Below are 27950 nucleotides of genomic sequence, written 5' to 3' on the forward strand. Positions count from 1 at the left end.
TTATGAAATTCGTCGAGTAATCTTTTGAACCCCACAGTGCCGCACCGGTGCCCCAAGTGCAGTGCGATACCACCTTGAGGCGAATCCTAGTTTGAGAAGAAAAATATAATTGCAACAAGTACTATACTTCACCCTGAACAAATAACAGGAACGGATAGGGAGACCGAATTAGAGATTTAACTTAGCATGGAACAACTTAGAGCTTATCAGTATCCCTCATTCAATATCTACGACTAACTAGTAGGCTTGCCGGACATAGTTTCAAAGAATGCACAATTCATCTTTAGAATGGTCAAGATACATCGTAATTAACAGATTATCCACATAAGATTATGACGTCAGCAACTTTTCATCGTATTATGTGGAACCCACAAATCAAGGATTTACTTTAAGTCCTATAATGCATGATTACAAAGCGCGGAAGATTATCCATCGTCCATTTATTCAGTAAAGCTTGGATAGTACGTAAATAATGAACCATGTGTACTTTCTGCAGAAATACATACGTCAATGTTCTATACACGCGTACGGTTTGTGAAAGACAGCACAGCTGTTTTTAGTCTCTACTACAATATTTGATTTCAATACTAAGGTTAGCACAATGTATAAGGGTACATTTTCTTTGATTGCCTATTGATAATATCACAATGCGTAAGATACATGTGAGATGAAGCTTTGTTCATAGATACGAGTGTCTGTAACAAAATGAAACAACTTAGAATAGTAGACAAAGCTGTCAAGTTTAATCGTTACAAATCACCTCTTTATACTACAAAATTAACATCAGCTATTGTAAAACAGATTCAAGCATCGAGCTTACGAGCTTAATGCATCTTAATTAACATGTAACAAGATATCAGTGTCAGAACTCTTATATTGGAATAACAGAATTCGTGATATTGATGGATATATGTTGCGAACTTTCTACTTCCACAATTCGTGCACAAGTTAAATATTGAACCAACGAAGTCCTATTGATTGACCATAACTGTTAGCACAGGTGATGTAATCATGTCCGGGTCATAAACACATGTCGCCTGACGACGCGCGTTACTGTACCGCCCCCTTTCCCTGTTCGGCCACCTTTCCCCGCATGGTACAGGTGGAGACCTCCGAGGGGTGGGCCGACCGCTCTCCTTCTGCGATCTGTACAAGCGTGTGGGTAGAAAAGATGAAAAGGGTCACAAATAGCTTGGATACTTGGATACTTTATTAGTTCATTAGCTGACATACAAATGGCTTATCAGTGCTCGTCTAGATATACTACACAGAAAGGTTTCAACAGTTTAGGCCATTTTCACCTAGACAGCAATCGCAGAGGGCGCGGTCACATAGGTCGTGCGATCGTCGTACGATTTTGATGCCAGAGGATTTTCAAGCAGGATGTGACAGAAGCAACCATCAACATGGATCCAAAACAGCATTTTGTGCGCCAAGACAGCTGAAATTTGCAGGAGACGTACATTTGTGTCCTCCAAAATGCCCGAAGTTAGCGATCGTACGACGATCGCACGATCTATGTGACTGCACCCGAGCGACCGCACAGCGACGTACACAATTGGATTTGTGTGATCCTAGATTCCATTATTGATATGATTCAAGATGTAAAAGTCAAGTCAGATATGATCTAGAAGACAACCCACAAAACGTGCAGGGACCCGTTCCTCACTTTGAAACTCGTTGAACGATCTGTCAAATATTTTATCGCTCAGAGGTCACACTCCTGCTGCGTGTTCGCAGATTTCTATGATTATACTTTTAGGAGTGAATATCTCCATTTGCAGACAGCGCACTACACCTTAAAGAGGTACATACCTGTTTGTCAAAGACCGATTACAACCAATGTCCTTTTAAAAGAAGAGATTTAAAGACTTGTTCTTTCTTAACTTTTTCTCATCCTGGGGCCGAAATATCAAAGGAATTTCAGATTTGTCGTTTGATATGAAGTGTCATTACGCTCCAGTGATATATCAAAGCTTTGTTCTGTCAAATGTATTTGCCTTTGGGGACACTTCGGCCTTTCAACCGTCAAAACAAGACTATATATCTTAGCTTTTTGACACAATGAGCTATTGATGTGTACGTGATAACTTTAACCTATGACATACACACAATCAAAGTGATGGTATAGATAAGAGCGTCCTAGACCTTTGAGAATGTGTGGGCAATTGAAAATTTCATTTGTATCAGCAGAAATATTGCAATAGACGTTGTTTTTGTTTTTCCTGAAAAATCATGTCCTCGAACAGAATTAGGATAAAGCTTAGTTTGTTATTTTACGAACCAAGAGAAGGATGACAATAATCAGCAAACACCGACAGTCTAGGTGTTACAGAGATTTCGCCGCCCGTGATTTTGAACTCCTCGGGGGAGGGGACGAAATTTGCGGGGGTGCAAAATCGCTGTGACACATACAGGTGTATCTATGATTATTTGAGGGAGGAGCATAAGTTTTAACATCACCTGAAATCCTTTAAAGACGGAAAGGTCCCAGCAGGATTTGATAGAAAATGTCATGAAGAATGTTTACACCACATAGACTTAGATTATCAACCCAATGCTCCAATTTTAGAGGGTGAGTACGTGAATTTTGAGTTTACGAACCTCTACGTCTTCAATTTTCTCCTAAAGTACAATGCAGATATATTCCTAGTATCCACTACACAAGGGAATGACTTGTATCAATATATGTGTCACAAGGAGCTTAGCACTATTTTAACTTTGTATTGATAGAAATTAGTAGAGATATGGTAACAGATAACTTATAACAGTTCTCTTGTACTAGCTTCCAAATGCTATTATCAGAAGGGATCATTCTGCATTGTTTATCCTTTAAGGCTACAAATGCAGCCATTCTAACTACATATAGGTCACTGTTGTGTGTGTGCAGGGAAGCTACAATAATCGGATATAGAAACAGGGCGGGAACAATATGGTGACATTTAGCTTCAATATGCCAGCCATATCTCCTATATCCTGAATAAATTAGTCCATTTTCTTCGTTTTCAACAGAGAATTTGTGCAAAGCAGGCCTTTTGACGACAGCAATCACTGTTTAGGGCGCGGTCACATAGGTCGTGCGATCGTCGCACGATGTAAATGCCATACGATTTTTAAGCAGGCCGTGACAGAACAGTGACAGAACCAACCAACGACACGGATCCAAAACAGCATTTTGTGTAACAAGACAATTGAACTTTGCAGGAGACGTACACCTTTGTCCTCCAAAATGCCCGAAGTTGGTGATCGTACGACGATCGCACGGCCTATGTGACCACACCATAAACTAAAAACTATCATATCAAATGTACAGTTATGCAGTGTTTATATTTTTATACTTACAGGACGTCCCCTCCTGTGCCGGAGTCGGTGGGTTGTCCTCCTCTCTCAGCATGTCATCCGCCATGTCACGTACGTCATCAAACTGTTTGAAGTCAATACCGGGCACCTCTGGCAACGGCTCTGTACACAAACACAGATGTGAGGTAGGTGTTTTTTTGTGTGTGTGAAGACAGACAGATAAACACACAGAAGGACAGACAACAAGATTACGGAAAATCAGAATTTTAAAGGCAACGACATGATACATACTGTCATAGTCATTCATTTGATTAAGTACGGCATTTGTAACTGGGGCAGGGTGGTGGATACACCACTTGCTCTATGCCCCAGGAGCTCACGACCGTAGCATGTCCAGAACTCGAGATATCAAACCCGGACGTTCCGCTGCAGTACCATAGCAAGCCGCTATGGAGCCTGTTCTAAGGTCTCACCAATACCAACCCATGTACCAGATATCAGGACAATCTATTCAGACATTCTCGAGTTATTCTGGTCAACTACATACACATATGTATACACACATACATAGAAACGCTAAGGAAATCATATTCTAGCGAAGGTAATAACTGATGAAAGTTCCAAGGCTACCTGGGATGTGTTGATGCAACTCTTCCCGTGACATCCTGTCGCCTGCTGCTGGCTGTGTTTCGCCAGACTGGGTGTTACTCGTGCGAACCGTTTTGACTGTAGTTACCGTAGTTTTTGCACCTGTAAAATGTAAATGAGAGATATCTACTATTCAATGATCACAACCATAGCATTTCCAGAGCACCAGATATCAAATCATTCCTCTATTTTGTTTAGACTTAATAACATTATCTCAGTTGATTTTTGTACTTTTTATGTCCACAAATTGTATAGATTTTGGTGCTTATGTTTCATTTTATTGTATATGAATTGTTACGGACTCCAGGAATAATAGTGGTACAATATCACTAATAGAGATCCTGACAAAACAAGCAAACAGGCATACGAAATATCACTTTCCGCCCAAGACTTCTCAAGTTATGCCATTCACAAACAGGTACACGCACAGCCCCGAAAACATAACCTTATTGGCGAAGGTAAGAATTGCTTCACAAGAGTTCGATGTCACTCGGGTGATCCTTTGACCCACATCTCCATTGCCTTCATGAATACCATGCCGCTGCAGTTAAACATTCTATCGTTAGAGGGTGTTGCGCATCAATGTATCGTGTGACCTTGCAATTTGCAATGCTTTGTTGTGACTAAGCATTATCATCGACCGGTAAACCGAGAACCCCCCGAGTTAAAGACCTGACTTCTTTTATTGATAATTTGGAACAAACACATTGAGTGTCTGCATGGGGAGGGGATGGCCTTACCAAGGAACCTCCTTGGCCTGACGAAACGTAAAATTCAGGAGTACCGGCAACGGTAAACGATAATGTGAATTGACGTTTCGTTCTAAGAGCTAGCTCATTGCTTGTTGCCTTGTATTCATGGTGTGCCTGGCAAATGTGTTAACGTTGTGTCTAACGTTGAATAAGTACCAGCCGGCTTGATCTGAAGTCAATTAAAGTAGCTTGCTACGCCTCATGCTGCATGTAGACCCTCTTAAGTTTATAAACTCCTAAGGTGAAGGCCCGTTACGGTACTGTTCTCAGTGCCCTATTGTAACTTCCACACACGTCCAGTGTTGTCGGGGCCCTCCCCGTGAAATTCTTCTCCATGGTCCACAGCAAACAAAGCCTACGTGAGCTAAATGCACGATAAATCACAACGCACAAAAGGCTCGGTGCTGGCAGAAGGACGTTTTTGAAACCCATGGACCACTAGACCGTAGTTACAAGACTGGTGCACACAGAGACAAAATACCTTAAAATCACAGTTTAAACATCACACGTCGTCGATTTAGTCTATTTCAGATCATTACTAACAACATAACTGTCGTTATAATATACTTGTCATACACACGCACCCCTCCCTTTAAATTGCCGATGACCTACAGAATACGATCATTGTTGACATGAAGGTGAACTTCGACCTCTGTGTGACTACGATGACAGCAGGTAAAACAGTTTAATCAGGAAGTGAGAGTCTAGGCATGTTCTGGGGGGGGTGGAGGGTGTATTGGAGCTGGCCTGAAAAGGGTCTGGTTTATAAAACAATACATCTTGTAGAAATTTTGCTACGGCTGGTGCCACTAGTAAAAAAAACAAAGGATGTTGAATTTCCAAAAGAATTGTGTGAAAGCGGCTAAGATGTGCCGAAACTGTGGCAATCTTTTCAGTACCGTAAATCATAAACTAACCGCGTATACCTTTCTTTTCGTTCCGTTTATTTTAATAGCACAGACTATACAGTCAACATGTAATATGGACGAGTTGTTTTCCGTACTGCTGCTCTTTGTGGATAGACAGTAAAAGTACTAGTCTTGACTAGAATCAGAATGCCTACAGCACATACATATCGGACAGTACACTAGACAATGTCAATGTATCACTATGTAGCTAGACTCAAATACAACCCCAAAGTTCCCTGTGCACTCGGACAACCCCTCACAAAACACCGTGTTTCAACATACACACTTAACAAATCTAGCCTAACGTGAAAACTAACAACATTGTTTGGTTTTAGAACTCAGGACTACTGACCTTTCAAACCGGTCCCCACTACTGGCCGTTGGTTTGAAGTAATCCGCCGACCTTCGTATCTAACCCGCCTGGAGGCCATTTTGTGCCTTTTGTTGTGCGCCAAATGGGAGGTAGTCTGGCTCGGTGGGACAGTGCATGCATGGGCAGGTTAAGCTCAACTTACAGTATCACGTAAACCTGTCTCGGCAAAACTTTGTTTAAACCTAAATATCTATCTTTCGCTTACCTCGTCCTCTCTCTAGTGACTATAAAGTAACGCGCCAAAACAAATAACTGGAAGGTGCTATTGGGACTAAATACAGATCAATACTAAGTTTTGACCTAATATATGAGTATGATGCGTAAAATCCGTATAAAAACAGAAAAACGTCAAATATTTTTGGATCCATTTTTGGAGTTTCTCTGCTTAGCATACAACATTTGTAAAAGTATACAGTAGTTTAACACAACCACTACAATTGAACTAGTTAGTCCCCTACTGTAACGTTAGTAGTGATTACACAAACTTGTGAAATGCAAGTGCTATTAAAACGGAGATGGGCGCCTTATGGTGTGAGAAGACCTAGGTCTTTAACTCTTTTTACCGATATGAAAGAGAACCACTAATATTTTAATTATGCCCGTCGACACGCGTCTATAGTTCCATCAGGCTCGCCTTAGGCTGTATTACGCCCGCCATTGTGTCACACATGCATCCGTAATAAGTGCCATTACTCAGAGTCAAACTTCCAGAACTCTCGTCCGTTTTCCAAGTCAAAAACACCAACAGCAATTTTGCGTTTGTTTTATGTTTTAGATTCTATGAGCAACGAAATTATACAGGCATATTACACGTCGATGGGTACCAATGACCTTGTCACATGTTTGGCAGGTGCATTGTGGACATGCCCCCCTCCCCACCTTAGAAAATCTTTTGGAATGTCGTCACTCCCTTTCCCATAACACCCCACCTTTCCACACCCTTCCTGCCCTAAACTTTTTATTCAAGAAACGTCTACTGAAAAACACTGACAAGTCAGTTAAGTTGAACTGTTTTAAAAAGGACTGAGGTAACCATAGCAGCTGGTCTAACATTAGGGCACATGAGAACAATGGGGCACGGTCTCTGGCCAAAATTCTCGTACGTGACTGTAATACACAAGCAGCAAACTGTACTTTTAACTCCTGACTGAGTTCAGAATTTAGATTCTACAGGAAATCAATTTGAAACTAGGAATGTCTTTGTGATTGTTGCATCCATTCACCCTCATTAAACGCACAAAGACAGACACACGGGCGCATATAACGCCAGTTCACCTTTATTCGCGGGGTAGCCTTTGTCCGTTGCATTCAAGACTAGGGTATTAAGGGATATTAAGTCAACGGTCGGTGGTTTCAAACTGCAATACCAAACAGAAATGCAATTTGGAACCACTGTCCATCGACTTGATATCCCTAAATTCCCTGTTCGTAAATAGAACGGATATAGGTTACCTCGCGGATAATGGTGAACTAGCGTTACACACACGCGCATACTCTCTCCCTGTCTCCCACACACACACACACACACACACACTCGCACACACACACACACACACACACACGAACACACACACACATTCAGATACAGAAAATGGTATTCTATGCAGCAATCACTTTGTAATAACTGAAGATACTGCATACGTGTATACATACACATACCTTCTCCTGTTGTCTCTACCCTCGCCTCGCTAGTGGCAACACGAAAACTCGCCATCCCAGCGTCGTTAGCTGCAAGAACAATTAAGCATATCGTTAAAAACTATGATATAAAATAAAACAGACAGAAGACCTTCCCACTGGACCACCACACGTTATATCCATGCTTTTCACCGGAGGTTACAACTGTAAAGAGATAAAATGTGCAATGTTAAGATAGTGTGTTATGAATCTTTTATGAATGATGTGATTTGTGTTATTCATATCAATCATGTGTTAGGCTACATAAACGCCAGTGATGTGAGGTATGTTGATGAAACGTGATACTGATAATGATGTTAGGGTGCATTGTTAGAGATGTTAACCTACACCACATGAGGTAAGTTGAATTCAGTCCTTTTTTCTTTACCTTTTCTTTGTAGGAAACATAGGTGCCTTCTTACATAGATCATCGATGAAACCTAGATATGGGCCTTGGTGTTTTACACTAAGTCTTTTAAGACTTAAAATCTCTTGTCTATATGTATATTTCAAATTTGGGGTAAACGATCGACAAAGTTTGGCGAATGGCACTGTCTATGTATATACAGTTTCGTAACAACCTTGCATACAATACACAATAGATATGTATAAAGACAAAACAAACAGAATAATCCAAAAATATTTCATCAGCGTTTTCTGTTTAATGACGAATAAAACTAACAACCACAAGGCCTACTACACCATTCTATTGCATTATACATGCAACATACTCGTACATACAAATGTATCTTCGAGTTGGTCATTCTAGTCACATTGCTTTACTGCAAACACTACTATGATTGCCTTGCCTTGCCTGGTTGCATCTAAGACAATAATACTAATCTGATATGCGGTGTTCATTTTTACTGCTAATATCTATAAAATATAAACTTAAAGTGAATAAAATTCACAAGGATCTGTGATGACAATGTTTCATTTTTATGTTCTTCTGGGCCCAGCCTTCAAGACCAGCAATGACCCTCAGTGTGTCTATGTAATTAGATCAAAAGTTTTTGAAAGTGATGTTTTTCTCAAGCCTTCCCCCCATTCTTTGACCACCGTGTGGTTTTTTCCAGTGTTTCGACGCTTTGTTTGACGGTGTTTAGAACTGCTTCCATCCTCTTCACGACGTCTTCAAACGACTGTTCTCCTCCACCGTTCAACTCTGCAGCCATACAAGCATGGTTCGTTTCTTACCCAGTTTCTTTAGATTGCATTAGAAATTGCAAGTGGTATAGATTGAGAACATAATCGGCAAAATGAATAGGCAAACATCGATATCACGATAGAATTAAACTGGGGCCATTTACTGTCACACAATGACTGGACATTGAAGAGAATACCTATGGATTCATATGTATAGGAAAGAAAACTGAAGGAAGACAGTGTATTACATAATTATCTATAATTCACATACATTAAAGAGCATAATTACTGTAGTGATAACCTGATTCAGGTGACAGGAGAAAGGCGTGTGCGGTACAAAACCATCTATTAACACTAAACGCCCAGTTGTCAAGTTTAAAGTTTGCTACAACGTTATATCTTCCAAAGCATTACCTTGCACTGTGTCTCCGTTTTCCATCACGACTGTTTCCGTTGTTGTCATCCCCTGAACCTGGTCACCTGGAAAATGAAGAATAATTGGTAAAGTACCACAGCTTAAAGGTAAAAATAAGAAGGTTAACATTGGCATTGCCACTACGATTAATAACTAAAACATGGCACGTAGTATGCTATAAACATCTCAATGGCTTTGCAGTAACCAAACTGTGCATGTGTATCAACTTGTATTTCATCTTCTTACATCTATATCGGTAGGGGTTGACAGAAATATGGCGATACCTGATGTTCCGTAGGATGCGATCGTACGACTTGAAGTGGTTTGTCTTCTTGACATCCTTTCTTCCCTCTTGGCTCGCGTCAGTGCAATGATGTCGTCAATCAGAACCTGGGAATCACCTGGACAGGACATCGATAGAACAACAACATTAGAGTTCAAAAGCTACCACAACCGTACGATGCATTTAAGTCTAATGACTCTTAAATATTTAGCACTATCGTAGAGTAAAACTTGCCACCAGGAACTGTAGGGGCATAATCAGCACTTACAGCTAGATGTCGAAAGACCGGTTAGATGTGGCAGGTCGTTCAGTGTAATATGACTAACTGCTGCCACACCAGCGAAGCTGCCATGGATGGTGTATGGATGGATGGATGCTTTATTAGTCCATTAGCTGACATACAAAAAAATTCTACTCAGCTAATCCCGAAAGGAGGTTACACCATCTATAGTGATACAGATAAAGATTGTAGCTACAAGTTTGAAAGAAAAGGAAGGTAATGAAATGCTTTTAATGAGAATTACCTATTGCCTTCTCAATTTCAGCCGATGCAGGAACCGCAGTGAGCGTATCACTTTCCACAGCCTTCATCTCACCACCACCAATCTCAGTCCTTCCGTCGATTTCTCCTTCTGTCGTCTGCAGGTCTGCTTCTATGTAAAAGGTACCAGAAAGACTGTAGGACCGACAAACTCACCACAACATTGGTACAACAAAATTTAACTAGGGAGCCCAAACCTACATCACTAAATCCTGACATCAAAAGCTATCTGAGTCAAAAAATCAACCTACAGGATATTCAAGACAAAAGATTAAAAAATACAGTTGCAGTACCAAGGTCGACCGCCAGAGGTCCCATAATCGACCTTGGCCTTTGTCTTTCCACATACTAAGTAGCATAACAATCTATTCAACGGGTCCTAAGTTATGCTGACCACAGACACTAATAAACACGCACACATACAATACCTTCATTTTCCTAGGAGGTGCCGAATTGTGCGATCGTAATGACAACAGTACTGTACACCCACCAGAAATTGATGTTGTTATTTCCGCCTGTGGGGTGATGTCAGGAGCCTTTCCCCCCTCCTCTTCATCTGCTGTGTATGTGGTCGTTGATTCCCTAAACTCTACTTTACTATCACCTGTTGGTAAGAGATACATATATATATATATATATATGATATGTATGACACATATGAAGACGCTGATGGATTTTGCACGCAAAAGTTGACATCCAAACATTTTGTTGACAGTGAAAAAAATCAGGAGTAATCCATTTTTTAACTGTAAAAAGGAATCAACCGTACGTGCATCTTTGTCCAAACGGTTAGTTGTATGCAGTCAAGCTTCATTTATTCTGACACATTTAACTTGTTTCAACCCACCTTGTAACTTCCCGAACTCCGTGGATGATGTAGTCATGTCCTCAACCATTGTGCATGTTACTGTTTCAACACTCGTACTTGTAAGAACAGTCTGGGAATCTAAGCAAAAATGCAACTTAGCTAGGATACTGTAATTCTCAAAAATTCATCTAAATTATCACAAATCAGCATTGCTTCAGTATTTCGTAGGTCTTTAAACGTGTATATGTCAATTGGGAGACAAATTGTCCTTTTGGAGCTGATTTATGATTTTATAATGCAGAATCAAAATGGTAACTAAATGGTTTCTTACACACGGTTGATGGTATTGTCTTACCTTGTTGATATGTCATGATGGACTCCTTTGTCGCTGACACCGTTTTACCGTCGGTACGCCATACTTCGTTCTCTTGGTGCTCTTCGGTGGTAAAAAGCGCCCCCTTTGCCTTTTCTACAATACTTGCATTGCCAGAGAGCTGTAGCCTTTGCCTGGCCAGTTCGGCCTTTTCCAGTTCCAACTGGACTCGTTTTGCTTCTTCCTCGGACAAAAGTGCAGACTTGCTCGTCTCTATAGGAAAATATTATTATCAGTAACTCTTCTGTGTTATAGAAAATAGTATAGTCTATGATAATATTCGTTATTGTTATTAATTGCTTGTATAAGCATTTTTACAGTCCATTGAATCTTAATCAGAAGTTTGTCATATCTATGTACTTCTAGTTCATTCAAGAATTATTTCATCAGTATTGTGATTAGCGTTTCTTAAGTTTACATTTAAAGAAGGGGATTACCATATGCTTTTTCAGGCTTCTTCTCTCCTCCTGCAAGGTGCTTTGATATTGATCTAATTACTGTTTATGTTTTAGTGTGAATATATTAACATAGAAACGAAATCTTACAAATTCAATTGTAAAATTCGTATCTTTTGGACCCCACAAGTCTATCATTACATCTTAAACATTACTATCTAATTCACTTCTTAATGATAGATTATTGTTTAGGGAAATGAAATTTCATGTCAGCTCAATACAGTTTGAACATTGTAATTTGCCTAGGTGACTAGCCTGTTTTACACAATCTCTCGCTGGCTGGGGTAAATGACCCCTTCCTTAGAGCGACAACTGTAGGGCTGACCGGTAGGAGCGCGATTTTAGTCAGGGTACCTAGATGACGGCAATCTATGAAACTCACCGACTATTTTCCCATCCTCCGAGATGTTGACACGCTCTTCCTTCAACTGCGCCCTGATCAGTTCCATCTCCTTGTCCTTCTGCTGTTCCATGGTGAGCAGCACTTCTGACGTGGTTTGCACGATCCGTGCATCATCAGTGATCAGGCCTCTCTCTTCTTTCAGTTTCTCCCTCAGCTCCTCCATCTGACGCAGTTTCTCCTCCTCCTCTTCTCTCAAGGAGGCATTGAAGGAGGAAAGCAGGTCTCCTTCCTCGCGTCTTGAGACTTTCTGAGGTTGAGGGCTCTCTGTGCTTGCTCGCCGTTCCTCGTCTTGTTTCCGCTCGAAGATGGAGACCATGAGGCTCACATTGCCACCGACAACAGCCTCCTTCTCTGCCTCCCTCTCTGCTTTGAGGTATCATAACATACTTTAACAATTAGGTTGTCCAATCTAACCAAATGTACTGATTGATCAATAGCCCAGAGCTAGTATAAAGTGACGGACATGTAAACCTATCTTTTAAAACTTGTAATACTCCTTTTGTCATCGTTTTATCGTAATCTATTTACTGTTTATAAGGATTTCCTGTGAAATGTAGAAATGAAATGAACACTTACGATTAATGAAATCAAATCACGGCTAAATGAATTTACAATTAACTACAAATTGTGATTCTGTATTACTAAGGATCTCCTACCAGTATTTATGATGATATTAGGAGACGGAAATTCTGCTTCCGAGACTCAATTTGTCATCTTCAGAACGTCCATGGTATAATGGTACAAGACTCAAAATGATGACTAAGTTTACCTTTGACCTTATTACCACGCCTTAATAAGGTATGCTTGACGGGTGTTTTGTGAATCTCACAAATATCATCCACCATATGATACAATTATCAATGTCCACATATACGCCTTTAACACATTATCGAGTTAACTGTGCAGTCAGGCCATTACTATCAAAACAGTTGTCTGGAGGTATTGTCACAAACGTGTTTGGAATATGGGAGGGGGGTAATTTAGAAATAAGATAGCTCTATCTGTGATTACGAGTTTCGTTTGTTATAAATAATGCGCATTATGCTTAACTAGGAAAACTTAAAAACACCCAGAAGCCATTGTTTGTCTTTTCTTGTAACAACCAAACTTGTTGTAGGCATGTCTTATTGATATAGAACACGGCTGTGAAATATATGCCAATTCTACCTGTTATTCCACAACGTACAAGATTCGTTTGACTTCCAAGAAAAGATGTATTTAAGAATGTACATTTCTTCGTCATCTGGTGTTTCGTACATGATAAAATAAGCCTCTCTACAATAACATAACGTCCTTTATAAGTGACATACCTGTGTTTTCGTCCGCCATGTTTGTTACGTCGCTGCTTACGTGCCCTGAGGGGGCCCTTAGGGACGATTGAACGAACACAAATTACCGGCGGGGTCATCAAAATGGCGGCCTCTCATTTCTTCCGCTACACAGAGCATCTAGTTGTCGTTCCAGACATTTTCTCTATTGTTGTTTAATTAAGCATCTCAAATGTCACTGTGCTTTGATGTGTGTGGCTCGTCGTTCTTGGTGTTGTTGTTGAATTTACGGTCCTCAAAAGAGTGTGACAGGTATCTAATTGTTCTCTTTAAAGTGTGTTTCTACTACTATTGGTATGCACTACATTTGATTGAAGTAAACCTAACTCACACGCTATCTTTTAAAACAAGCGAAACGCCTCTGGTTACTCTATGTAATTATACGACTGGTATCCGCTCAAGCATTTAGTCATCTCCTATTAAATTCATGATTATAGCCCCCCTTCCACTAGATGGCGATCCCTGAACGACCATACATTGACCAAAATCGGATCATAGTAATTCTTGATTTCATAACTGGAATATGGTGCAAGCTGTAGAGTATGATTTAAAAGACAACAAAAGCTGTATAACATTCTTAGACATCGTCTTTTATCTTTGAAATTCACTGAAAAATCTGCTAATTTTTGGTCGCTGTCTGGTCACTGCTTCTAGTTGAAAGGAGGTCTAACAGCAAAGATGACAGCATTTTGTTTGCTTTGTATATTTTTGCTATTTTTACTTTACGGTCTAAAGTGTTCTTTTGAGTGAAGAGAGTGAACGTTCTATAGCCTGTTTGAAATTGGACATACCGTTGATGCATGTTTTAAATCCGTTAACCTGTGTGGGATCACCTTCATTGTTCACAAAGGCTCGCTTGGTTACGTACGTTATTGCGTTTGGCAGCTTTCACTCTACTCGTCAGCGCAAAGGCCAACATTGGCTTGTCCTAAAGTTTCCACTCAAGATGAGACGATCTTTGAAGATGTATAGGAGAAACATATTGCTGTGTTAACTCTGTTAATAGAGATGGAAGAACTGAGCGTACTAAATGGGAGCTAAAGACGTGAGCTATCCATGAGAACTTCCAACAAAAAGGCAGAAATATCTTGTAAGAATCACGATGCTCTATTGCTATCCGCCTTTCCGTGCAAGAGAATACATTCACAGGTGGTTTTCCGAGTTATCTTGCACGTAAATCTACATAGTTAGCAGCGGCCACCTGGTCCAATAACATCGCTGTTTTGTCATGCATGCGAAAGAAAGCCAAATTGCAGGCCTAACATCTGGAATAAAGTCCCCAGTCGCAACTAGTTGGACCAGTTTTGTTGTTGTTGGTATAGTCCAAAGGAATGTTTTGAGTTCTGCAGTAATGTAGTCGAGAAATGATGACGTTTGAAGTCTATCCAACCCAATCTTTATTCTCTTATTTTTTGCACTGAGACTGTTACATCGGAGTGATATTATATAACAAGAGTGGGGACGACACTATTAAACTAATTTAACAAAAGATTTATGAAATGTAAATCGCTCCTTACACCCCCTCCCTCTTATACTGACATCCAAAAGTTGGACCTTGCTATCTCCCCTTTCCACTTAAGATTGCGATTGGTGAGCGATAAATGGTTTAACAGTTTGCTTTAAGATACGTTTGTATGTTTTGTTATCATTTATATTATATCTATGTATAATATTGCAATTACAAAATCCAATGTTGGTCTTTCAGCGGTCGTTCAACAATCGCAGTTTAGTGGAAAGGGGACCTAACGTTATTAGAAATTGTCGTAACAGTTCTCTCTCTCTATATATATATATATTGCTGGTGTGACTTAAATAAAGCAAGGAAATGTCGTGATAATCCATATCCATCTTCACTACAGGTTTGCAGTATTTCTTTTGGGATCGTAGACGTACCAAGAGGAACCTGCCAGCAAAAAAAAGGACAAACAAATTTGATCTGATATCCGCATATGTTGAACGCATTTCTGTACAATACAACAATTACTGTTACAACAATAAAACACGTATTACAAAGAGTGTTGATCATTCAACACCCAGAATACTAATAGCCATTGGCCTTCTGGGTGTTGAATGGACAATACTATTCGGAGTATGGAATATATAGTTTGATAAATAGAAATGTATTATAGTATCTTTCATCATGTATAGATAACCGTTCTTTCATTTAGAATTTGGAAACGACAAACTTTGCCAGTGTAATTACTATGTTGACAACATTGTCAACTCTCAGCTCATAATTGTTCATCATCCCTAATCCATGAGTCTCTTGCGTTGAAAAACAGCTGCATATAGGCTTTTTGAACTTTATTTATTTGCTTTAAGACAAAAAATGTCCATAGCAATATCATCAAACATAGAATATGACAATCACAATGAAAAAGAAACCATAGGAATAACAATATTAAAAGTACCACAATGACAGACGGGTTTTGTTTTCGCTACATATTCCACAAATAGTGTTGTACACCTACCTGATTCTAAATCTACAATTTATTAACATCTACTATACAGTGAGGTTTTTGTGCAAAAATTTTGAACTTTTAAGTCCAATTCCCCCAGTTTAAACAGATGTCTGCTGTCAATGAAAGGGAGTATAAGCTATACTAGGACCGCTTCCTAATGCTTTAATGCCATAGAGCATTTCAGAATAAGTAGGATTAACAAATTACCTATTTAGTCACAGGCACGATCTCCTCTTCAACAACCTCCCGTCGTTTTCCTAATGGTAAAATCCACAATTTGCATACGATTAAAGCAAACATCGTTTCATGAAAGATACTTTTTTTCACCGCATATACAAATGCAAACCAGTATAGTGTCACTCGCCATCTTGGTACTACTTGTATACTACCTTCTTTGTTCGTTTAACGCTAGTTCACCTTTATCTAACCGAACGTTATATCCGTTGTTTTTAAAATCAGTGTATCTAGGGGTATCAAGTCTCCGGACGGTGGTTTTACACTGCACTTTTCTAAGAACATTGTAATTGATATCCCTACATACCCATAGGTTACCCCACGGACAAAGGTGAACGGGCGTTACATACGCAAGTCTATACTTTTTACAGTATTTCAGCTAGACATACTACAATACTAGTACATGTACATACGAGGGGCATTCAATAAGTAATGTCCCTGACCCATTTCCCATAGCAGGAGATTAATGAAACTTGGCACAGTTATTAGTCTTTCTCTACATAGGAATCACCCAGAGTTATGCATTTCTCCCATCGTTTGATGCAGCTCTGGACACCGTTTTTGTAGGACATCCCAGGTTCGTCCTCCGACAGATGCCTCATCAATGGCAGAAGAGGGACGACCAGGTCTGGGAGCTGTTTCCACAGACTTACGGCCTTGTTTGAATTCAGGATGCCAGCGTTTTACAAGGTCATATGATGGGGCATCATCACCATAACTTTTTTCATTTCATCAAAAGTCCCCTTTGGTGTGTGTCCTTTCAAATACAAAAACCGGATCACTGTGCGACACTCAACTTGCTCCATTTCACACCTGGTCCATTTCACACCTGACTCAGTTCAAACACCAGTAAATCAGTAACCACAATTAGTTTAGAGCTGTTTTTTGCAACATAACCCATAGACATATGACTCATTACACATGCAAAATTTCATCTAGATCAGACAACTGGAAGTGGGTCAGGGACATTACTTATTGAATGCCCCTCGTAAAGTGGCGAAATGTACCGTGTATCTTTAGTCTTGTGTTTTGGGAAGGTCTACGTTTATATGTACATGCAAAGTTATGCTCAGCCATTTAAAAGTAAGTACTCAGTACCTCCTTTCTGCACTGCTACCGCTAGGTGACAATATGTTCAATGGCTTTTAAAGACAAAGAACGATTTTTCTTACGTTTATGTGTTTTTAAGTGATACTTTGACATCTTGCCTCATATTCCAATTATAAAATCAAAGCTTAATTTTTTTGTTACTGTTCGGTCGTCCAGCGATCATTGTCAGGTGGAAAGGGGCCAAACTATTTAAATGTTTTACCTCGTGTCTTTTCTATAACTTCAGGGGGAGGGACGGCACCCGGGACATAGTCTTTCCGTGGAGGGACGCCCTCGCTCCGTGTGGGAACTATCACTTCTTCGCTAACCTCCTGGCGTTTTCCTGAATTCATCGAAATAAAACATCAACTATCAACGGATTTTTCCATAACCACAAAGAACGAATCCCCCTATCAAATAATCTGTACCAATCACAAACAGATCTGATTTCTTCATCATGTAGTAACTACAAAGTTTACGAACAAATTAAAGGAGGTATATATGCGTACTGTTTGCGCTTGAAATTTTTTTAATGAACCATGTAATGAACATATGCATACAATTATTTAAACTCCTTTATACGTTTCATATCCTTGAATATATTGCGTGATACACAACACAATGCATGGTAAGAATAATCAATGTACAATCATCAATATGTTTCTTAGGTTTGATTTGAAAATCTGCGATGCGGGTTACCACGTACCTTTAGGGGCGTTCACATCCGTTTTCTGGATGACTTCTTCGACCACTTGTCGTCCTGAACAGACATAGAAGATTTTGTTATAGGTAGTAGCAAGGACATATTCATTACATAAAACACTACTACGTAAATCAATGTAAGTACAGGTTAGGTCCCTGTCACCCTTGTTTTTACGACCGTTGTACGATACTAAACCGAGAGCATTATTTGGATAGTCGTGAATGTGTTGAAAATAATTGACTTGTCTTGGACCCTTGTCGGCAGTTGGTACTGTCAAAACCTGCCAGCTCTATGGAGCTAGGTCCACTCACTATGAACACAAAGCGCACATAATTCACGTCACTTTCAAAAAGCAAATATTTAGACCTGTCTGGAGGACAACAATAAAACGACAATGAAACATGGTTTGACGGCTCCATGCACTATAAATGCATACACGAATTCCTACCTTTGCTCGCCATGATTCCCCAAGCTCGACTCGTCCACACCTGCAAAGACAAAAGGAACACTCCTCGCTCAGAATTCTTTTCTTCTGAGTCTGTCAAAGCTTAAAAACTCAATCTGGTTAGGCATGGATTAGACAAGCGACTTCTCAAACACAATAGCCAATCTGTCCGCCGAATTACATGCAGAGCGGGAAAAAGGACGAGAGTTGTTGAGCAACATAGTTTGCCCGATGATTAAGACGAAATAGATAATCGCCAACAGTCAGTTTGTCTCCAAGGACATTTTCTTAAAAATGGCGACACCAGATTTCGTAATGACAATAATACAGTAACAAACACATGAGAATCACCTGGTGAGCACCTAAACGATACTACAGAAGCACAGACTGGGAGTAGTTATAACGAAGGTGTGCCCCCTTTACGCCTTGTTGTAAAGCACGTTGTTAAATCTGTCATTATCATTCGTCACCCATTCTGAGTCATAGCAAATTTACGGCACTGGTTTAGACACATTGGTTATTACGGTTGCTAACTAGACAGTCTTATTGTATGTGGAATCTTCCACAATAGTTTCAGCTTATCTTAAATATGTGGAATCTTGAACAAGGAAAAGTCATGTAGCTTGACAATTATACTTACTGTGTGAGAAAGTGTTGTTGTTGTTCCTAGCCTCAGGCTATACGAGAAGTATTGAAAGGCACAACCTTGGTGGGCTATATGTTAACGTTTTGTATTACGTAGTTGTGTCTCTGGGCGGGTCTGTATATATGCGTGGTGACCTTTGAAATGAAGGGGGGGGGGGGACTAACGACTGAGTAAGTAGACAATGAAAGAGAGCCTTTTATCGTCATGTATTTTGTGCATGGTGCGTATCGTGTGCAAATACACCATGGGCACGCAGAATAAAAGGCGTTGATGTACTGTTAGAAAGTCATATATAGGGGCCATATGTTAGAGTATTGTTGTGAAGGTCTTGTTTTGTTTTGAGAGAATGGTTAAATGATTACCTATATCTACACCATGGGTAACGGCAATAGTATAATAGGGACAACGTTACTTCTCTGCTGACAATATTCCGTTTTTTTTGGCGAATTTTAGCCGGGTGTCCCAGTATCAATGAAATTTTAAAATGTTTTTTACTGTAACACTGAACGCCCTCTGTTTCTTACTGTCTTCCGTTAGAATAGTTGCATGAATGAGAAAAATGAGAACTTCCAGTTCCCTATTCAATATAACGATAATGCAAAATATCTAAAATGCTACATACGTCAGTAATACAGAATCTTTCAAAAATGACAAGAATAAAGAAGTAACCGTTTGTCGCAATGTGTATTTTAAAGTTAATATACAGCAAATTGTACTCTATATAACCTCCAAGGTAGACTTAGCATGTGGCAAGAAAGGTACTATATATAAGGTATAATCTATACCCCATAACTGTCTCACACGGATATAATATTGTACTCTTGAATAATAAACACATCAGATGAAGTGATAATCACATGTGTACAAATTCCTTCCTAAAAAACAAACCCATTCGACGTATTTCACACAGGTTACATGTGAAATACACTATGCCTCCATATTTTCTATTATGTTAGATTAGTATACAGATGTAGATAGTTTGTAGTTGTTAGTAATACATGTTACTTGCCATACATTGTACCTGCTGCAATCGTTGTGCAATTAACTTGTGTTTTAAAACTTTATGTGGCGCAAATAGTAATAAATGCCCGCTCAACGGTTGCTTGGTAAGATATCTTATACTTGATCTTACACCAACTTGTGGTTTGGTAAATCCGACCAGCAACATTTCCCCGTCCAACGTTTTGCTACAGAAACAACAAGGAAACAGACAGCGCTATATACGTGATACTGGCAAACCACCACCATCAACTATGATGTACTTTATCAGACGACATTTAGTACTAACCTCCGCACGTATTATAACTGAATATTTTACCTTGTACATCAGTCTAACAGTGGTGTGTACTTGTCGGTACAACGTTGATCTACCTACTTGTAAAATCATGTATACCCGGCAGCTTGGTTAATGGTTCAAACGACACAGACAAATTAAGATAAGTAGCAGCACATAATTCTAACCCCAAACTTGACTTGACAAACATAAGAAGCACTAGAAGATCATTAAATATACATAACACCAAAGCAAACTTGGAAACGCACTCACAAATCTGATGAATTGTGCACAATCCCGCGTACATATTGGATGAAGAAAAGAAATACACAGTGTCAATTAAGGAAGCATTTAGATAAGGTTTCCCATTCATATCTAAGTCGTAAGTATCCGTGTATTTCACGTTGTCAAACTTTAAGAAATAAGACCCGGCAAATGCGGTACCATGAGACCTTGTAAACCTCACAAAGGAAATATTACACTTTGTTCTACTTGGTATGTACAGAAACATCATGCACGTTTATTGTATTTGAAACATTTGCCTCAGCCAAAAATATACTGACTGTGCCGGATTCCGTGCCCTAGACACGGTCTCTGACAATTCACTGACCCTACCACCTCAGAAAGGCTATGTGATTACCTTTATCTTATGTCCTTGTCTTTTCTATGAGACACTGTTACAATAAGTTACTAAGAGTGCATGCAGTGCCACATTGTCCTTGTCTCTAACATGACTGTTATTGCATCCTTTACAACTAGCAGTGCATTGCAGTAAGCATTGGTAGACTATACATGTGTGTAGCCTGCGTTTTTTATCTCAATGCTCCAGTGGTTTCCTCCCTCCTCTAGATGCTGATAGCGTTGGGGATCTCCGTAGGGTTCAGGTATGGGTACGAAGTCTTTCTCGCCTTGTCTCGCTCGCTGCTCTCTTGAGAGATGGTGGCAAGCTCCTGGCAGAATCTGTAGGTATGAAAATGTAACATTAGGTCAACAAGCTCTAAATGGTTAGGCAGTTCAGCACGTACAGCCCAACTAGCCCGTGGCTACTACAACGCGCCAGCCCTGCTGACAGACACAAATACAATACAGAAGGAGTTTGACAATAAACAGGATAATGATAAATAGCCAATATTAGTAACAACCAATACCTGACAGAATTGTGAGGTGAATCATGTCTACCAAAACAAAATTGCACCCGGGCCAAAACAGACGTCCAATGCTACAACTGTCCTATTACAACGTTTCCACCTTACATCCTGCCACTCGGAGAGCCGACACCGTGAGGACACACACCAAAACAAACAGATCGGAAACAATACCTCCAACCTCCGATGTCATGGGGGTAATGATACAATCTAGAAGGTGTGTTGTATATTTCTAAGACTAGCGCAGTAGATATCGTAACAATCACAGAATGGTGTAGGACATAAAGACTTACTCTTTCCACGCCTTGACCCCTATCGGATCGTACATGTACTGCCTCTCGAAGTCGCCCAGAGGCTGGGTGCCCCTGTCACTCAGGATCTTGGTGACGACCATGATGTCCAGCGTGTGGGACTTGTCGGGCAGGGCACTGATGATGTCCTGTTCCGTCAGAGGGTCCTATAGGGGTTAGAGGATAACCATAGTCTTTGATTATTGAACTTAGACATTCAAGTCGTTGAGAAACAAAGAGATCACAGAGAGAGAGAGAGAGAGAGAAAGAGAGAGGGAGAGAGAGGGAGAGAGAGGGAGAGAGAGAGAGAAGCTGACTTATATTTTATAAAATGATCATCATTGATGAATAAATGCCAAGGGGCCAAAAGTCGACCTTCGTTTTTCATTCACCTACTCATTTACCAAGTGTCATCACAATCAGTCCAGAGGTTCTTACTTTATTCTTCCCAAAACACAAACACACACAGACACAGACGCCTAAAACTACACCCCCATTTGATTTATAGCGATTACTGTTCGTCTCTAGATCTTCCTTCCTGGTGTTAAATCGTACATGTATGCATGACTGGACACGCAAGACACAATTATCATACGAGACTGTAGCAAGTACTGATTTAGAAACACATGGGCTGTCATTTACCTTAGTCTTGGGTGGCTCCCCATGCATGAATGCTGGGTAGTTAGGAGGAAAGGCATACTCGTCGTACTGGGCGAAATTAGCGGCAGCATGGCTGACACTACAGATGAATATGATGGACGTTACCGTGGCAACGATCTCATCCACAGTGGCGAACTTTCCACCGCCGGGCACTCCCTGAAAACACAATAGAACATTGTTATCAAACACTATATAGTACCAAATTGTCTAAAACATAGCCTGGATACCAGACCCCAGCCCGATCTCAAAAATAGTCGATAGATATTTTAGGGATCAGGTCTGGGGTCTGGTATCCAGGCTATCTAGAACACTGCAAAACGGCAAAGTCATAATGATTTCCTGATTGACTGGGAACGAGTATATACCTTGATCTCACAGCCTCCCTCTGACTGAGGTCCCCCTAACTCTCGTACCCAGGCCTGTAGCTCGTGATCTTCGGCAATCTTCGCTGGGACGTCTGAAACGGACGATGATTATTATTATATGTCTTTGATACCATACCCAATTAAAAACGAAAATGGGTGGTTGACAGCTCATACAATGGATGCTATCGACACTCCTGTCCCCCGTCGATTGTCAGTATAAAGAATAAAAAAAATGTATATTGATATTTATCCAAATGGCGCTGACCAGTGCGAAGGCACCATTTTCCCATGGCATAACCACAGGCCATTATGTACACCACTTGCGAGCTCCACATGACGGTCAAGTGAAGACCGTTGGCGGTCAAGTGACTGTTCCCTTCGCTCACTCGATGGTTTATTCGGTGGTTATACGTATACGGCCATTCCTTATTTATGACTCCGTATACACCCCAGGGCGGGTCATAAACCCTATACATGTATCATACGTGAATAAGAATGCAGTAACCTACCATATGTGGCCTCTACCACCTTCCTGACATACGTGTTGATAGCGTTCCAGATGGGGAGGGCGTCATCACGGTACGGGTAGTTGGGGAGGGCTTCCACGTCCTCTACCTATAAAAGGGACATGAAAACAGTAAAGAATTGTCAAAACCCCTTGATTTCGTCTTTCGCTGTACAACGTTGTATCAGTTTGCATACAAATTTGCTACTTGTGCATTTCCAGACCAAAATACTCGTAGAATAACAGTAATAGAAACAAGAGTTACTTACCCCACGATTCTTCAGTTCAGCAGGGAGAGTGCCCTGGACGTCCAGTCTCCAGTCTTTCCATCTATATGGGAAAATAAGAAGTGACCTTTTACTCGTAAAGTTCCAATTTCAACATTAATTGTTTTACACCATTTCTCAACATCATCCATGCATGAGACCATTAAAAGTCCACATTCAAGTTTAGAAGAAGATTTTTACTTACACTTTCTTCACAATGTTGAAGAGACCTTCCCTTCCCATCTGCATCGTTTTGTCAATCCATCCGTCCGGGCAAACCAACCTGTCCAACGCAAGACTGTAGAAAAGAAAAAAGACAATGTTAATGTTTAGAAAAGTATGCTGTTGTATGATCTGTCTCATCAATACGTACCATAGAAATTCTATGTTTTATCATTTTATCATTTATCATTTTTTCATCAAAAGTTTAAAGATTTCTTTAATGACAATCAAGATGAAATTTATTTTCGCAGTCTGCAATAGATATCAGTCATAACATTTACTTGCTATGGCCTAAATACAGTATGACATATGAGCAATTATCATTTCTATCGCTAGGGGGCGCTCACGTGTTGATAGCCAGCAGGTACAGGAAGTGAGGCGCCATCAGACGGAACATCGGGTGCGATGCAGACAGTTGGCGATGGGTGCAGATCGCGCAGGACTCGGCAATGAGATGGGTCAGTCCTAGACAAAAAAGAAACCCAAAACATGCAGTTATAACATACCTTTTGTTATCCCGAAATATAACTATAAACAAATCATCGGTTTCATAAGTATGACAATGAATACATCAATTTCAAACAGTTTATCTGGGTTCTTCTGATAAAATAATAAGTACCAGTAGACTAGTCACCTGCTGTAGTGATTGCACAACGTTGTGTTGTCCAGGGCTACTGAAACGGAGATGGGCCCCGCCCTATGCGCCATCAGGCGCGGGAAATACTTTGACTGACTAATACAATGATAATCTTGACCTACCAAGATGAGTGCATGATTGGTGATAAGAGCAGTCGGCCATGTTGTACCACATCTTCGCCATCATCCACGTGTACTCATGGTCCGAGGGAAGAAACACCTGAGACATAGATCATAGATAAGAGAGTCGTAAAGCGGATGTGACGTAAAGCAGGAAACAGGATGGCGACCGGAAGGTGTCATAAATTTAAACATGGTGGTGTCCATGGACGGAGGCAATACAAAACAGTTTAACTTACGTCAAACTTGAAATAGATACCATCACATCAACAATCAGACCCAAAATAAATGGAAAGACAAAAGAATAATTCAACGATTGTTTTTTAAAAAGCTAACCGGATTGTCTGGTCCCTTCATTGGGAAAAGCTGAATGGCGATCGGCATGAGATCCTTATCCTTGTTCACGAACAGAAGAGCGTACGGTGCGGTCATCTGTGGAAAAAGGAAACATTTTGATGAGAAATGCAAAGAAACCTGTTTGTAATTTACTCTCCAGCCAAAGGTAACATTTCAATATTTACTGTTATTTCTATTTTATATCTACCTAGTACGGCAATTTCATCTAAAAGTTGACATTACATTATCCTACTGCTGCGTTCAAGCTACATGATTGTGCCAACAAAAATATGGGTAGTTATGACAATTGCCTAAAGTTGCTGGTGCTATCACAGTAGCGCCATCTTGCGTTCGCACAAGTCTTCGCACTACTAATGACATTTGCTATTCTAGTACATGTATATGTTTTGATGTATTTTGGGAGGTTAAAAAATTTTCCGCAGTAACGATCGACAGCACATGTATTTCACCTCCCTCTCTTCCTAAATGTTTTGCTAAAATTGCCACCAAAGGTCATATTTTACGCCATACCGTTCTGTCATTTTTACACTTGGTTCCCTCCAAGAACGTCAGGTCAACGATGTAGAGCCGCTTAGCTCCCAGGGCATCCTCAAGGGAAAGTCCCTCCAGATGGGGCTCCAACATCTCAGCTGTCACTCCAAAACTGGAGAAAATATAATAAAAAAACAGAAGTTATGCTGCAGTTCCAAGGTCACATACCAGGGGGCCAAAATCGACCTTGACCTTTGTCTTCCCAACACCTACCTACAAAAAAAATATATTTAGTTATGCTGATTACAAATATTCGGAAACACAGAGACACCCAAAACTATATGACTGTACATTTTCATGGAGATGGAGATACAAAGCACGCGAAATATTGACGTCACTGATTTCAGGGTACCAGCGGGCATGACGGACAAAGTTTCACTGTCATGGGAGAGATAGTACAAACAGTGTGTAAGGAAGAACGCCAAAATGGAATTTCCGATTAATTATGAATGTACAACAGAACGTAACATGCTCCTTTTACCTCTGTGAACGGGTACTGTTTCTGGTGGTGTTTGTAAGTTCGCAACTTTCAAGATGCTTTTAATGGATTAGAATATTTGGGTAGATATTTAGGTCCAGACGAAACGTGGCAATTTTGGCCCCCCTAGCAGTATTTTCAGATACCACACTAGTCCACAGCATTACAAACCCACCCATTTCTTAATTACCAGTAGTTTGGTTCAGTCCATAGACAGCTGGTCTGTCCGGCGAGGTCAATGACTCCCGGCTTAAGACTTATTGAGCCTCAACTGTTATAACGCATGTTAGACTAGGGCTATGGCCGCTATGCCATCAAGCAATTTACAAAAACTCTAAATATTTTACAGAGGTATGTATATGAGATGTTCGATTTTTTGTTTCAATGTTTTTTTTACATTTCTTTGTTATTCACTACGTAATATTGACACTTCCTTACTTCTCTGGGATTTCACTGCAGAGCTTGAAAAGAGTCGGGTTGCATCCCATCAGCCTTTGCTCGCCGAAGTTGAGATCTTCCTTCCAATAGTTCATCCCCTGGTGAAGTAGAAAAAAAATAAACACCAATGTATATGCGTTAATATACAACTAACAATTATGGTAAACCTATATATGCAACATAGCATACCGGCAAATCATACTCCAATAGTAATATTCACCAATTCTAGAAATAATTGCTCTGTTAGAAAATGTGTTCTTCTGTGTATGATTCTTTTTTGTGTGCTTGTTTTGTATAACTTAAAGGCTTTCTCCACCTAGTAGTTATTAAGTATATTCTTCCATATGAATCATAATATTGTATGTCAAATATGTCATTTGCGTTTATATCATATAACTGATGTGTACATTTAACTGTGTTGAAAGGTAACTCTCGTTATATATTCTCCATATAGATGTTAGGTAAAGTGTTTTATGTAAGGACCACTTGTTGATTTCCGTTGCCATGACGACGTGACTTGCGAACGTAAACTGAAGGCTCTTTTGTGTCGTGGACACAAGTCATTTCACTTAAGCCAAGGGGTTATAAGTCTTATAATTGGTTAAGCTACAGTATGAATCAGCTGGACAATTCGCGCATTTAGAGAGTCCCAACGGAGGATTTACGCCCTAAAGGTTCTAAATAGTGCGGATCGGGGGTATAGAATGGCGCGGTTTGTACAGTGAGTGGCGGTGTATTGGGCGCGGAATGCCGCCGTTTCACAGCCACCTGCCGCTAAGGTCCCAGGGGCTTTACATCTGTCACCTGACACCATGGGTGTTCTATGTCTTGTAGTAACCTTTGGGATAGTTAGTACAACGAACTGAGCGCGCCTGGGACAATTCTGGACTATATCTAGGGGGATGTTTAGAATTGATATTCGCGATAGTTGCCCGAGTAAAGTTATAAGAGAAGTTCTTTTTCTGCATTCTACAACTGTTTTTTTTTTCACAAACATGTAAATACGCACAATAAGTGAGAAAGATGATTATGCTAAACAATCATAATAAAGCAGCTGTATAAGAGAGGTCAGAAGTTTTAAAGTTTATATGTTGGCCATCAAACGAATTTATCTTTCAGCGCAAATTGAGTATCGTATATGAAATGGAATACACGTTACATAAGAAAATTATCAGGCAAAGTGTTGCAATAAAACAGACGTGAACTAAAGAAAGGCATTAAGAAAGAATGAATATCGTAATCTAAACATATCATAAGCTTCACGAGCTCGAGATCTCATGAACTATGATATGAACATGATTGAAGACAGATCTTGGTAACTGTTCACCTTTGACATTTTCATGTTACTTAAACTGTATAGGAAATGTTGCTGATCCCAGTGGATCAGTGAGACATCGCCTCCAGCTCTGACGTCATGACACACATTTAGCTTGTTTCCCAGCAATACGTGCGTTGGGTAAAGACGCCATGTGTTTATTATACACCAAACCATTAGAGATTATACAGAATCCTATTCTGTACTATACAAAAGCGTGTTACCTACATTTAAACTGGCGTACCAATATAATGAATAACGACATTAATCCAAGCTAGCCGTCAGAGGAATCTATCTTGATATTTCATCGCACACATATAATGCATGCTGGCACCACAGGGATTAAATGACTGTCTGTGT

General features: G+C 40.1%; 2 protein-coding genes across 5 annotated transcripts in view; both read right to left on the minus strand.

Annotated features, from left to right (window-relative positions):
- Nucleotides 1-401: 401 nt before the first annotated feature.
- Nucleotides 402-13598, minus strand: LOC118424594 (myosin heavy chain, non-muscle-like). 4 transcript variants are annotated; one of them, XM_035833233.1, is made up of 12 exons: nt 13393-13598; nt 12062-12448; nt 11207-11437; nt 10891-10989; nt 10534-10647; nt 10027-10152; nt 9504-9620; nt 9219-9284; nt 7641-7709; nt 3931-4050; nt 3343-3462; nt 402-1146 (listed from the first exon to the last, which is right to left on the minus strand). In XM_035833233.1, exons 1-12 carry the CDS (start codon nt 13409-13411, stop codon nt 1010-1012), a joined length of 1605 nt encoding a protein of 534 aa, XP_035689126.1. In that variant the 5' UTR covers nt 13412-13598; the 3' UTR covers nt 402-1009. The 4 variants fall into 4 exon arrangements, with proteins under 4 accessions (XP_035689126.1, XP_035689124.1, XP_035689125.1 ...); XM_035833231.1 differs by having other exon boundaries at nt 10027-10155; nt 13393-13596; XM_035833232.1 differs by having other exon boundaries at nt 10027-10155; nt 12062-12445; nt 13393-13595.
- Nucleotides 13599-19650: 6052 nt separating this feature from the next.
- LOC118423903 (polyunsaturated fatty acid 5-lipoxygenase-like) overlaps nt 19651-27950 on the minus strand; it is a gene marked incomplete in the record, with an annotated part of 12071 nt that continues 3771 nt past the window's right edge. The window contains 12 exon segments of the mRNA XM_035832216.1: nt 19651-21222; nt 21701-21864; nt 22340-22513; nt 22723-22814; nt 23232-23337; nt 23497-23557; nt 23699-23791; nt 24063-24180; nt 24475-24571; nt 24808-24903; nt 25339-25471; nt 26276-26373. Of these exon segments, the coding sequence (XP_035688109.1) occupies nt 21108-21222; nt 21701-21864; nt 22340-22513; nt 22723-22814; nt 23232-23337; nt 23497-23557; nt 23699-23791; nt 24063-24180; nt 24475-24571; nt 24808-24903; nt 25339-25471; nt 26276-26373 (1347 nt within the window).

Source organism: Branchiostoma floridae, chromosome 10 (genome assembly GCF_000003815.2).
Source record: "Branchiostoma floridae strain S238N-H82 chromosome 10, Bfl_VNyyK, whole genome shotgun sequence".
NCBI classification, from domain to species: Eukaryota; Metazoa; Chordata; class Leptocardii; order Amphioxiformes; family Branchiostomatidae; genus Branchiostoma; species Branchiostoma floridae.

Bases quoted from the DNA above. Each gene is read 5' to 3' on its own strand.
- LOC118424594 (XM_035833231.1), bottom strand. The intron at 10,990-11,206 runs GTAAGACAATAC...ATTTTTGCTTAG, and splicing joins CATCATGACATATCAACAAG to ATTCCCAGACTGTTCTTACA. The intron at 10,156-10,533 runs GTGGGTGTACAG...CCTTTTACATAG, and splicing joins AATAACAACATCAATTTCTG to AAGCAGACCTGCAGACGACA.